The 13,736-nt window shown below is 43.1% G+C and overlaps 1 protein-coding gene across 1 annotated transcript in view; it reads left to right on the forward strand.

Annotated features, from left to right (window-relative positions):
* Window positions 1-13,736, forward strand: part of rprd2a (regulation of nuclear pre-mRNA domain containing 2a) — a 33,653-nt gene that overhangs the window by 15,108 nt on the left and 4,809 nt on the right. Inside the window, exons 3-9 of the mRNA XM_045694613.1 lie at window positions 2,485-2,633; window positions 2,802-2,854; window positions 3,089-3,215; window positions 3,541-3,716; window positions 5,437-5,782; window positions 6,593-6,823; window positions 12,077-12,253. Coding sequence (XP_045550569.1) covers window positions 2,485-2,633; window positions 2,802-2,854; window positions 3,089-3,215; window positions 3,541-3,716; window positions 5,437-5,782; window positions 6,593-6,823; window positions 12,077-12,253 — 1,259 coding nt within the window. The remainder of the gene's footprint in view (window positions 1-2,484; window positions 2,634-2,801; window positions 2,855-3,088; window positions 3,216-3,540; window positions 3,717-5,436; window positions 5,783-6,592; window positions 6,824-12,076; window positions 12,254-13,736) is intronic.

Consider the following 13,736-nt stretch of genomic DNA (forward strand, 5'->3'; position numbering starts at 1 on the left):
TTACTTTTTTAACATACACAGAAATAAACCACATCCATGGTCTCTTTTTGGTAGGTATTTTCATTATTATACATGCGATGAACTACATGGAGGGAAAGTACACTGCATTCAGCACCACAGACAGAACTCTTGTTAATGGGTATGCACAAAAACAAAGAGCGCTCAACATTCCATTTAAACTACTCAATCAGTGTGAGGAGGGAAGTCACTGATGGGCATTGACTAGAGCAGTGACGTCCGGTATAGTTTCTGACGTCGCTATGCACAGGATTGCTGAGAGGTGAGAGTCAGTAAGAGATGATCTGCGACTTGTTATATTTCATCACTGAAAATGTCTGTTCACATACATGGGTTGACCCAAACAGTACAAACCTCTTTTGAGCATGACTTCTAATCTTTGGAAGTTTTGTTCATCGAGAGATGCATAGAATCTCGTCAGCAACATTATTTTGACTAGTTCTCCAATCACTGCATCCGACTGAAGATTGATAAGCTCAAGTTGCAGATCAGTGGGAGCGTTATCCACATTGATGGTGAAAGGAGAGGAAACCAACAGCATGTCATTTTCCAGCACTTTGAAATCCTCAAAATAACGAGAGAACTCACCATTCAAAGCACGCAGCAGCGATGTATACTTCTCCTGTTGGTCATCTGATAGGGAACAGACTAGTAGTGTCGGGAGGTGGGTGAGATTATTGGCTTCTACTTGGCGGGTCAGGAGGAGTAATTTTCCCTTGAAGGCTTTGACAAGGCTGTACATCTGATGTGCAAAAAGGCCCTTCCCTTGTTGATTGTAATTCAGTTCATTCATGAGGGCCATGATGTCCACGGTGAAAGCAAAATCAGCCAACCATGTTTTATCTTGCAGTTGAGGGAAATCCACATATTTTCCTTTCATTTGCAGAAACTCAGCAATCTCCGACTTCAGGTCCCAGACCCTTTTAAGCACCTTCCCCAAACTCAGCCATCTCAAATTTGTGTGGTAGGGGAGATCTACGTGTCTCCGTAGATCTCTCTTCCAACAGTGAGTCAAACTGCCTGTGGTTTAAAGATTTTGCTCTTATGAAGTTTACCACTTTAGTGACTGTATCCACAACATGGCTCATTTTCAGAACACATTTACAGAGCACCTCCTGATGAATAATGCAATGCAGGAAAATCATTTTCTGCTCAGCTACTTGATCTTGTATCCTTTTCAGAAGGCCAATGTTTTTTTTCCTGTCATGTTTGGGCACCCGTCAGTGGTCACACTGGATAACTTTTCAAAAGTCAGTCCCAGCTTTGCACCATACTTATTATCCTCCAATAAATCTTTCCCTGTGGTTATGCTCTTCATTGACTGCACTAAAGCGAGCTCCTCCGTAATTTCAAAGTCTGGGGTTATGCCTCGTAAGAATATCAACAACTGCGCCATGTCACGTGCATCACTGCTCTCATCCAGGGCCAAGGAGAAACAGGTGAAATCTTTCAACTGTTATTCCATATTCTCAGCAATGTCCTCAACACACTGTGTCACTGTTTGTCTTGACAGGGAAACATTTTCAAACAGCTCTTGTCGGGGCAAAGTATTGCTGCAGAGTCAATTAAACATTATTTAATGAATTCGTCCTCACGACTGGCTTGCTATGTTTAGCAATTTTGTGGGGCAGTACAAAGCTAGCACTCGCAATTCCGTCGTTTGCTGAATGCAATTTTGTGAGAAGTCCTTGCTGCTTTTGCAACTGAGAAAGCAACTCTTTCTATGCACTTGCCCTCTGCTCAGAAGACATTTTTCCTATATTTCTTTGAATGCTTCGTCTGGAAGTGTCGGGTCAAGTTGTAGTCTTTCAAGACAGCAACGCTCTCTTCATACACTAAGCACACAGCTTTCCCTGATACATCAAATAAGTATTTCGATGTCCACTCTTGCTGGAACACCCTACATTCATTGTCTACTTCCCTTTTCTTTGAAACTCATTTTTGCGCAATTTCTAGCTAGCTACTATTTGTAACTGTTACATATGTATCAGCCTGTCGTCACTGTCTGTCCTCGTGCAGTTGTTATTTATATGTGCCTTTTTTAAAAGAAATGTCTCACAAGCGGGAGATAAATCATCACACAAGGCGAGTATTCATTGGACTTTTAATTTGAATAACAAATCGCAGCGTATCTCAACATTGTTGCTGACCAATCCCAATAGAGCGTCTTTGGTATGAGAATTGAACTGGCTGTTTGCAGCATGGATGTACCACCGTCAAATCCGCCACAACTGCATAATGCTATTCCTCCCTACACCTTGTAGAGTTAATACCCCAAAGAATTCGGGCTGTTCTGGAGGCAAAGGTGGTTCTGACACGGTACTAGATGGGTGTACCTACTACCTAATAAACTGAACACTGAGTGAATAGGAAAAAGGGTTTGAACTGCTGGTCAGGGCAACTCTGTCACTTTACTCATCAGTGCAATGTCAGTGATGACCTTTTCTGTCTCCTCCTGTCCTGCAGTAATGTCGGAGACTCTAAGGTGATGAAGTCAGTGGACAGGATATTAACCATCTGGGAGGAGAGGAGTGTGTACACAGAGCAGCTCATAGCTGAGCTGAGGGCCAGTCTTGTCAAAGAAGAGTCACCTGCTGCTGTTGAGACGCCTAAAGGTGAGTAAATCTGTGCCAAACATGTACCACTGTATTTCATGATATTCAAAAGAAGCAGTATCTTTCGAAATTGCACAAATGTCAAATTGAATTAGGCATCATGTTTATTGTTGTGCAGTTCAATGCTTGTATGTTGTGTTAAGAAATGACTAAGTTATGTCATTTCAGATCCAGTCAACCCTAAGGCTGCTCTTCAATCTAAGATTGTTGCTGAGTTTGTCGTAAGTGTCCACCACCCACTGTTCAGGATAGATTCTATTTTCTTTTATTTATCCATCTCAATTATGTATTCGGAAAATTAACTGCATATCCTCTTTATACCAAATTAACTACTGTACTATGAGAACTGTAAATACTTCAAATAAATTATTGTACTCCAAAGCTAATATGTTGAGTTGAAATTGTCCCTGACTTGCCATGTATTGTGGTTTGACTCTGAATGTCCTGTCATGTAGCCCCAGGCTTTCATCGATCACCTCTCTAAGTACCACAGCTCTGTGGAGGAGGTGGCACTGAAGGAGAAACAGCTGGCAGCTATGAGGGTGGACGTCTGCAGCACCGAGGCCCTCAAGAGACTGAAAGGTAACCTTAAAACCTTTGGCTATTGTTAACACACAACCTGCTGCAAAGTTATCCATGAGCATTGATGCTGTTTGTCCCAAATTGCACCCTAATCCCTATTTCATGCACAATTTTTGACCAGGACCCACATCCTCCTGAAATGTTGTCAATGAGCATTGGCCCAGTAACTGGAAAAGGCATGAGGCGTCTCTTACGGATCTGAAAGAAAAAAAACCTTGACCCCTGTCTGGCCACTAGTCTAGGAGGAGATGACAGTAGTTTTTAGACTGACCAAGGTTGTTTGTTTTTTCTTTCGTTTCTCTCTCTAAATCAACCACCCATTCAGATAAGGCAGGAGGAAAGAGGCACTCCAAGGACTTTGAGGATGGCAGTGCGAAGTTAAAGGAGTTTGTTGCCTTCCTTGACCGGCAGATCAAAGGAGGGCCCCCTCTGTTGGATGCTCTTGGCAACGCAGATATTTTCTACGAGATGCAGTATAAGGAGGTCAAGATAGTTGCCAATGTGAGTAGTTGAATCAAATCAATCAAAAGTATTTATAAATCCCTTTTTACATCATTAGAAGTCACAAAGTGCTTATAGAAACCCATTCTAAAACTCCAAATGGCAACAATGCAGATGCAGAAGCACGGTGGCTAGGAACAACTCCCTAGAAAGGCAGGAACCTAGTAAAAGAAAGGAACAAGGCTCTGACCGGTGGCCAGTGCTCTTCTGGCTGTGCCAGGTGGAGATATTCTAAGAGTACATGGCCATTAAGGCCAGATAGTTCTTACCCATGTTCATAGATGACTAGCAGGGTCAAATAATAATCAGTGGTTGTAGAGTGGGAACAGTTCAGCACCTCCAGAGAGAATTTCAGTTGGCTTTTCATGGCCGAGCATTCAGAGTTAGAGACAGCAGGTGCGGTGGAGCGAGGTCGGGAGATAAAGGGAGGTTGAGAGAGCAGGCGAGAGCTTAAGCTCACACAGGACACCAGATGAGCACTGTGGCCCTGTCTGACTATACCCCTGGACAGGGCCAACTAGGCAGGATATAACCCCACCCACCTTTCCAAAGCACAGCCCCCACACCACTAGAGGGATATCAACAGACCACCAACTTACTACCCTGAGCCAAGGCTGAGTATAGCCCACGAAGTTCTCCTCCACCGCACTAGCCCAAGGGAGCGCAAAACCGGACAGGAAGTTCACATCAGTGACTCAACCCACTCAAGTAGATTATAGCAAAAAAGCCTGGGATGGCATGGAAGAGCACTAGTAAGCCAGTGACTCAGCCCCCATAATAGGGTCAGAGGCAGAGAATCCCAGTGAAGAGGGGAGCTGGCCAGGCAGAGACAGCAAGGGCGGTTCGTCACTCCAGTGCCTTGTCCTTCACCTTCGTACCCCTGGGCCAGACTACACTCAATCATAGGACCTACTGAAGAGGTGAGTCTTAAATAAAGACTTTTACGGTCGAGACCGACTCTGCGTCTCTCACATGGACAAGCAGACCGTTCCATAAAAATGTTGCTCTATAGGCGAAAGCACTGCCTCCAGCTGTTTGCTTAGAAATTCTAGGGCCTGCGTCTTGTGACCGTAGCATACGTGTAGGTATTTACGGCAAGACCAAATCGGATAGATGGGTAGGAACAAGTCAAGAATCTAGCAGCTGTATTTAGCACTAACTGAAGTGTATTTAGTGCTTTATCTGGGTAGCTGGAAAGTAGAGCATTTCAGTAATCTAATATAGAAGTGACAAAAGCATGGATGAGCTTTTCTGCATACTTTTTTGACAAAGTTTCTGATTTTTGCAGTGTTACAATGATGGGGGGAAAAAAGCTGCCCTTGATATGTTCGTCAAAAGAGAGATCAGGGTCCAGAGTAACACCAAGGTCCTTCACTGTTTTATTTGAGATGACTGTACTTAAGATTTATTGTCAGATCAAATAGCACATCTCTTAGTTCTAGGTCCCAAGAAACAATCATTTCTCGCTTGTCTGAGTTTAAAGTAAAACATTTTCCGCCATCCACTTCCCTATGTCTTAAACACAGGCTTCCAGGTAGGCAATTTTGGGGCTTCACCATGTTTCATTGAAGTGTACTAGATGGTGTCCTTAATGCCTTTGTATCTGTTGTTGTGAAAGGTTGAAAGAGAATTTCTTTGATTTTAGTGGAGGACTTTGTTAGTAAGACTTGAGTTGCATAGATTTTTTTGTGTTAGTTTCTTTTTTTTACTTCTCCTTAAGGCCTACAAGACGTTTGCCAACCGGGTGTCCAACCTCAAGCGTAAGCTGGACAGCCTCAAGGCCACCTTACCAGACCTGGACGAGTCACCCATCCCCTCGCCCTCGATGGACGCCCCCTCTCCCAATGGCTCAGAGTCCCCGTTCCATGACCTGGCCGACCCAGACTCCGACCTGGATGGCCTGGCCATGGATGATGAGGCGGACATCACTTTAGGGGAAGCACCAAGCCCTCTGTCCTCCCCTGGTGGCTCCCCCAAGCAGGGCTTCACCGTAGGGGAGTCAGACAACCGTGACGTGGAAGACATGGAGCTCTCGGATGAGGAGGCAGAGAACGTCAGTATCATAGGTGAGGGTAATGACATGCGATGCAGAGCATAGATGGGGTGCAGGTGGTTAAGGGACAGGATCTATACTGAACAAAAATGTAAACGCATCATGCAACAATTTGTAAGATTTCCTTCTATGAACTGTAACTCAGTAAAATCAGTCAATTTAAATAAATACTTTAGGCCCTCATCTATGGATTCCGAATGACTGGGCAGGGATGCAGCCATGGATAGGCCTGGGAGGGCATAGTCCCACCCACTGGGGAGCCAGGCCCAGCCAATCAGAATACATTTATTACTGACTGAAATACTCTGCAGTTCTGATGCCGGTTTGACGTACTGCCAAATTCTCTAAAATGATGTTTGGGGCGGCGTATGGTAGAGAAATTAACATTCAATTCTCTGGCAACAGCTCTGATGGACATTCCTGCAGTCAGCATGCCAATTGCATGCTCCCCTGAAACTAGAGACATCTGTGACAAAACTGCACATTTTAGAGTGGCCTTATATTGTCCCCAGCATAAGGTGCACCTGTGTAATCATCATGGTGTTTAATTAGCTTGTTGATATGCCACACCTGTCAGGTGGATGGATTATCTTGGAAAAGGAGAAATGCTCACTAACAGGGACGTAAACACATTTGTGCACAACGTTTGAGAGAAATAAGCTTTTTGTGCCTATGTAACATTTCTGGGATCTCTTCAGCTCATGAAACCAACATTTCTTGGGTTTTTGTTCAGTATAGTACTTTTATGTGCCTCATTTACACCTGTAAGGCTCTATTGTATTGCAACTTAGCTGTTTCGATTGAACATTTCTTCTGTTTTCAGTTGAGGAGCGAGTTGAAAGTCCCATCCCATCTCCAGTCCCCATTCCTGTGCCTGTTGTCACAAAGCCGCCACTGGCCACAGAGGCAAAGTCTGTTCCACTGGCCACACCCTCCCCAGCTATCGCGACCCCTTTGACCCATACAACCAACATATCAGGCAACCTCGCCAATGTGGACCTGGGTAAAATTAGCTCTATTCTCAGCAGCATCACATCTGTCATGAAGAAACCAGGTGAGAAACTAAAGCTATTGTAACATCATAAAGGCACTTCATGCAGGCAGCCACTTGTGCATCATCAACACTGTTATTCTGATGGCCCATCATAAAGGCACCATTACATCATCAGCACTGTTATTCTGATGTTGCATCATAAACGAAGCATTCCGGAGTTGGGGTCAATTCAGAATTTAATTCAATGCAACCCTTGATTTAAATGTCCAATATGAATAAGACACCCCACTGGTGTCTTCACGCCCAAGCGTGAGTTGTTTTATGCATGTGATGTCAGAATGCACCAACTGTTCCAATATGTGATTGTTACTCAAAAGGACACTTAAAACACACTGCCTGCTAATTATCTATAGGCTGTTTTAATTTGTCAATTTCAAATTGTATTTTCTAACAGTTTGAATTGAGGTGTGTTCCACCTCATAACAGAAGCCATGCCAATGAGGCCTATTTGTTATATCTACAGTAGTGGTGTGTGGTTCAGCTGTTTATTGACCCGTACTTTCACGCGATTGCTTATAACCCATCCGCAACAGGCCGAATACAGTCGTGGCCAAAAGTTTTGAGAATTACACAAATATTAATTTTCACAAAGTCTGCTTCCTCAGTTTGTATGATGGCAATTTGCATATACTCCAGAATGTTATGAAGAATGATCAGATGAATTGCAATTAATTACAAAGGCCCTCTTTGCCATGCAAATTAACTGAAATCCCCCCCAAAAACATTTCCACTGCATTTCAGCCCTGCCACAAAAGGACAAGCTGACATGTCAGTGATTCTCTCGTTAACACAGGTGTGAGTGTTGACGAGGACAAGGCTAGAGATCACTCTGTCATGCTGATTGAGTTCGAATAACAGACTGGAAGCTTCAAAACTAGGGTGGTGCTTAGAATCATTGTTCTTCCTCTGTCAACCATGGTTACCTGCAAGGAAACACGTGCCGTCATTGCTTTGCACAAAAAGGGCTTCACAGGCAAGGATATTGCTGCCAGTAAGATTGCACCTAAATCAACCATTTATCGGATCATGAAGAACTTCAAGCAGAGTGGTTCAATTGTTGTGAAGAAGGCTTCAGTGCGCCCAACAAAGTCCAGCAAGGACCGTCTCCTAAAGTTGATTCAGCTGCGGGATCGGGGCACCACCAGCACCACTTGCTCAGGAATGGCAGCAGGCAGGTGTGAGTGCATCTGCACGCACAGTGATGCGAAGACTTTTGGAGGATGGCCTGGTGTCAAGAAGAGCAGAAAAGAAGCCACTTCTCTCCAGGAAAAACATCAGGGACAGATTTGATATTCTGCAAAAGGTACAGGGAGTGGACTGCTGAGGACTGGGGTAAAGTCATTTTCTCTGATGAATCCCCTTTCCGATTGTTTGGGGCATCCGGAAAAAAGCTTGTCCGGAGAAGACAAGGTGAGCGCTACCATCAGTCCTGTGTCATGCCGACAGTAAAGCATCCTGAGACCATTCATGTGTGGTGTTGCTTCTCAGCCAAGGGAGTAGGCTCACTCACAATTTTGCCTAAGAACACAGCCATCAATAAAGAATGGTACCTACACATCCTCCGAGAGCAACTTCTTCCAACCATCCAGGAACAGTTTGGTGACGAACAATGCCTTTTCCAGCATGATGGAGCACCTTGCCATAAGGCAAAAGTGATAACTAAGTGGCTCGGGGAACAAAACATCGATATTTTGGGTCCATGACCAGGAAACTCCCCAGACCTTAATCCCATTGAGAACTTGTGGTCAATCCTTCTCAAGAGGCGGGTTGACAAACAAAACCCCACAAATTCTGACAAACTCCAAGCATTGATTCTGTAAGAATGGGCTGCCATCAGTCAGGATGTGGCCCAGAAGTTAATTGACAGCATGCCAGGACGGATTGCAGAGGTCTTGAAAAGAAGGGTCAACACTGCAAATATTGACTCTTTGCATCAACTTCATGTAATTGTCAATAAAAGCCTTTGACACTTATGAAATGGTTGTAATTATACTTCAGTATTCCATAGTAACATCTGGCAAAAATATCTGAAGACACTGAAGCAACCAACTTTGTGAAAGTTAATATTTGTCATTCTCAAACTTTTGACCACGACTGTACATGAATCTGAGGCCAGCACCCAACCCTAACACGGAAAATATAGAAATGTGCTTTAGGCTACAGACAGACTGCAGAACAATTTTTGGGACAGGGTGCAGGATTTAGTTTGGCCTGATATGTTATGTTTCTGCTTATAAGTGCTGACATTTTGGAAGGCTATTTGTTATCTAATTAGATACATGTAGCTTCTCTTTTATCATATGTTGCCTTAGAATACTAAATGAACCATTGCTCAACAGAATGTAATGGATGGATAGAATGAATACAATAAAGAAAAAACATGGATTAGTTATTCTGTGCAAAATGTCCAAATGATATCAGTTTGACCTGTTGTAAGGAAAAAGAAAGCTGTAAAAACGACCCAACTTGTTTCCGATAAGATTTCAGTTCGGCTTCGATGCGTATTTTGTGGTTGAAATACTATCAGCTTTTATGATGAAGACTGCACCGCTACAGATCGTATCTACCTGAGCATTGCCTTCTCTCAAGATCAAATGTCTCCCCTCCTGTTCCCAAGTCCAAATTCTGTATGCTGCTTTAAGATCTAACAGCAAGGGTTGCGTTAAATCAGCGTAATATTTTTTTTATGACGCACTTGGTGACTTTCAATTAATTTAGCACAAAGCGTATAAACGGAAGCCTTCACTGTGAAAGTTTATAGTTGTAAATGAGAACTCGTTCTGAACTGGCCTACCTGGTTAAATAAAGGTGACATAATAAATAAATGATACATGTAGACCCATCATACATAGGCTATGCGCCGCACTTTGTTCAATCAGTTATTGTTTTAGTTATTGTTTTCTTGCTTCAACCGTGAGCAACACCTGTGAAACGCATATATTTTTCTCAAAACACAGTGATGCCGATTTGCACGGGACTGGGACTAGTATTATCAGAGGACTTTGGAGTTTGACTTACCAGAATACCCTACTGTTTTGTATGTACATATTTCAGTTTCCATTTAACCCTTCTTAACAGTAAGCTACAGTGTCCTTGACATGCATATGCCTATTTGAAGTCTCATCTTGTGACTAAGTAAACATTACAAAAAATATAATCACCTAATGTAGGTAGCCTTACCCGCCTTGTATCTGCAAGCAGTTGGCTTTAGCGAATATTCCAAGAGCCTCCCTCCACTCTCACACTGAGGAGAAACCTTAACCAAACTCGATGGTCCACCACCATTAGTTGATCCACTAACCATTAGTTAGTCTGTGGGCTACAGACGATTTTGTGAGGAGACTGCTTTTCAGGATGTCTCATGGTCTGACAAACACCCCTCGAGCTCTTTCACTGTTTCACTGCAGAAGCGGAAGTGCGACATAGGTGGATTGAGACGGATCCGATGTCGAAAAACACATCTCTAGCATGAATTGCCCGATTTTAAAATGTTTTTTTTTTTTTTAATGTTTTAATTTTTTTTATGGGGATTTATTTTAATGCTAATATCAGTGGGGTGCGGATATCGACCTCAAGGGGTTTTAACCTGTGTTTTCCTTTTTAATCTACACTGATTTGAAGTGGATTTAACAACTGACATCAATAAGGCATCATGGCTTTCACCTGGTCAGTTTCCTTGTATGTGGAGCAAAATGTTAGAATCGCAATAGTCACAGTTTGCAATACATATAGAATTGTGAGAATCGCAATTCATATATCGTCACCTAAGTATCGTGATACTATTGTGAGGTCCCTGGCAATTCCCAGCCCTATTAGCCACTGACATCATGAACACTGTTATTCTCATAGAGATCCTATAGGTTATCAATAAAAAGCCACAAGGTGCAGAGCGTTGAATTTGCCTGCTGGGGGCAAGGAGACCCACAGCTCTGCTAAAACCATTGACGACTGCGTGCCGTTTTCAAGTGATTGTTAAATGCATCCTCTTGAAGGGCATAGTCAGAACTCTACGTTTCTGATTATTCCACGCAAAACAATTGCGCACATTTAGCTCCATTAGAGTTATACAGCAAGTAACTGCCTGCTTTTCATAACCCGTAAACATCAATTGATCATGTAATTTCAGATACTTGAGGGTTAGACCTATTTACTATTACATTGTTAAATAACATTTGTCACAACACCTTGTGAAGTCCGTTTAAATGAGAAGCCATTATTCAGAGCAGTGGTCACCAACCTTTTCTGAGTCGAGATCAGTTTCGCAGTCAAAAAGCATGCTGAGATCTAAGACTCAATTTTTTTTCTAAAAAAAAAAAAAAAAAAAAAAAAGACTTAAAATGTAACATTAACCAAATAAAAACCGTTCTGTAGGAATGAGGTTTGTGCAGTAGGCCTAATAGCCTACATTATCACAGTATTTTGGCTATATGCCTGGCCTGCCAATACTGTTCTTTTCAGACCATATTTTATTTCAAAACTCGAGCTATGATAATAAAATAGATCAGTTGGTGTAGCACTTGCAAGGCACATCTGAGCATAAATTGACATTTTCAAGTATTTGCTTTTTTATTTTACTGGGCTGATGGTACCTGTATCTGATGGTCATGGTGCTTTCAAGACAACTGAACTCGGGGTAAACAACGAGGTCAAATCACGTTGTCAGTGATCTTCATGTCGGGAAGTCGCAGCTCTAGAAAGGTACCCGAGTTTCCGACTTGGAATTTTGGGTTGGATGCCTCTTCAAAATGATTTTTCCCAGTTGGATCTCGTTTTTTTCCCCCCGAGTTCCCAGTTGCCTTAAGCTCGAAAGTCGGACATTTCGGAGTTCCCAGTTTTGAACACGGCATTATTCTCAGCAGAGCGAGGGAGAGGGTAGGAGAGGGTCTGCCTCTCACGGTCCCTGCTCGCTCCTTCCTTTCTTCTGATGAGACTGACCAGAGAGAGGGGACAGTCTTCCACCTGATGGCGAAACTCAAGTCTCACAGCATCTGCACAAATTCATGTTCATATGACCAGAGAAAGTGAAATATTGCTAAGAATATAAACGCAGGGTGTTCGAGACACTTGGCTTCTCCTTTCATTCATTGCAGCTGCAGCGCAAGTGGAAGTAGAGAGAAGCACGTTTTGTAATGGTGTTGAATAAAACTTAGACATGAACTCAGTCATAAAACCAGCAGTTTTTTACTGTATTCTTTGACAGTCTCTCTAGTCATGGTTTTAATGAATTAAAATCTATTTTCCTCTTTCCCCTAGGAGTGAGTCCAGGTGGTTCTTTGGTCTCCCCCTCTCCAGCCAAGACCATCCCTCCTGCCCCAGTAGCCCCCCAGGTAGCCAGCCCTCTGGCCAGCATCCTGTCCAAAATGGACATGACTCCTGAGGAGCTCTTCAGTGCACTGTCCGAATCCCAGGGGCAGGCCAGCGGGCTACAGGGTGAGAAACTGTGTGGTAGAGCAAATTTTAAAGAGCGACTGAGCTCATCGTTTAGCTCATTAAGAAAAACTAGATTTCATTCCTGGTGGTGTGGTTCGATGTGAGTGTGTTATCGTACCCTGTCAGTTATTGATATTTGTCGCTCTTGAAACACCGTAGCAACAACGGCTATTAGCCTACGACTTCCTCCAAATAGTCAGAAGAAAGAAATGTTATTAATTTAGACTTTTTTGCTGTCGCACAATTTTGCATCTAGCTAAGTTGTTTGGGGTTTTGGTTTTTCTCAAGTAGAAAAAATGTGCATGAAAACTAGTAGAGTGCACTTCAGACAATCAAGTCTACTGCTACTATCTATGACCAGAGTATGTGTCTATCTGGCGCTGTTTCATAGCGAATCATATTATAAAACAGGGCACGGCGGGACACAAGATGCTTGCGAATGGGTTTAGAATTTTTTTAATTAAGTGGCAGTTGGGATACAAGTAAGTGTGCATAGTCTCAATTCTCATTCTGCCCAAAACAGTTAGACTCCTCAGTGCATGACTTGGGCAGGTCATAGAACTAAGTACCAGCACCCCACATTTTCTACTGCTTGAGTTCCTGCACCTCTAAGTGGCCACTCCAAAAATGGCTTAGGGGCCAAATGTTCTTTAAACATACACTGAACAAAAATATAAACGCAACATGCAACAATTTCAAAGAATTTACTGAGTTAGTTCATATGAGGAAATATGTCAATTTTAAATGAATAAATTAGGTCCTAATCTATGGATTTCACATGACTGGGAATACAGGTATGCATATGTTGGTCAGAAATATATATTTTTAAATTGGCGGAAACAAGAACACGCTTTTGTACACCTTCGATCCAGAGCATCCCAAACATGCTCAATGGTGACATGTCTGAGTATGCAGGCCATGGAAGAACTGGGACTTTTTTTTGTTTCCATGAATTGTGTACAGATCCTTACAACATGGGGCCGTGCATTATCATGCTGGTGATGGCGGCGGATGAATGGCACGATAATGGGCCTGAGGATCTCGTCATGTTATCTTTGTGCATTCAAATTACCATCAATAAAATGCAGTTGTCCTCGTTGTCCGTAGCTTATGCCTGCCCATCCATAACCCCACTATGGGGCACTCTGTTCACAACGTTGACATCCTCAAACCGCTCTCCCACACAATGCCATACACACTGTCTGCCACCTGCCCGGTACAGTTGAAACCGAGATTTAATCAGTGAAAAGAACACTTCTCCAGCATCGAAGGTGAACATTTGCCCACTACTCGGTTAGGACGCCGAACTGCAGTCAGGTCAAGACCCTGGTGAGGATGACGAGCACGCAGACGAGCTGCCCTGAGACGATTTGTACAGAAATTCTTTGGTTTTGCAAATCTGCGGCTGGTCTCAAAAGATTCCGCAGGTGAAGAAGCCAGAGGTGGAGGTCCTGGGCTGCTGTGGTTAAACGTCTGCGGTTGT

The sequence above is a fragment of the Salmo salar genome, chromosome ssa14 (genome assembly GCF_905237065.1).
Source record: "Salmo salar chromosome ssa14, Ssal_v3.1, whole genome shotgun sequence".
NCBI lineage: Eukaryota > Metazoa > Chordata > Actinopteri > Salmoniformes > Salmonidae > Salmo > Salmo salar.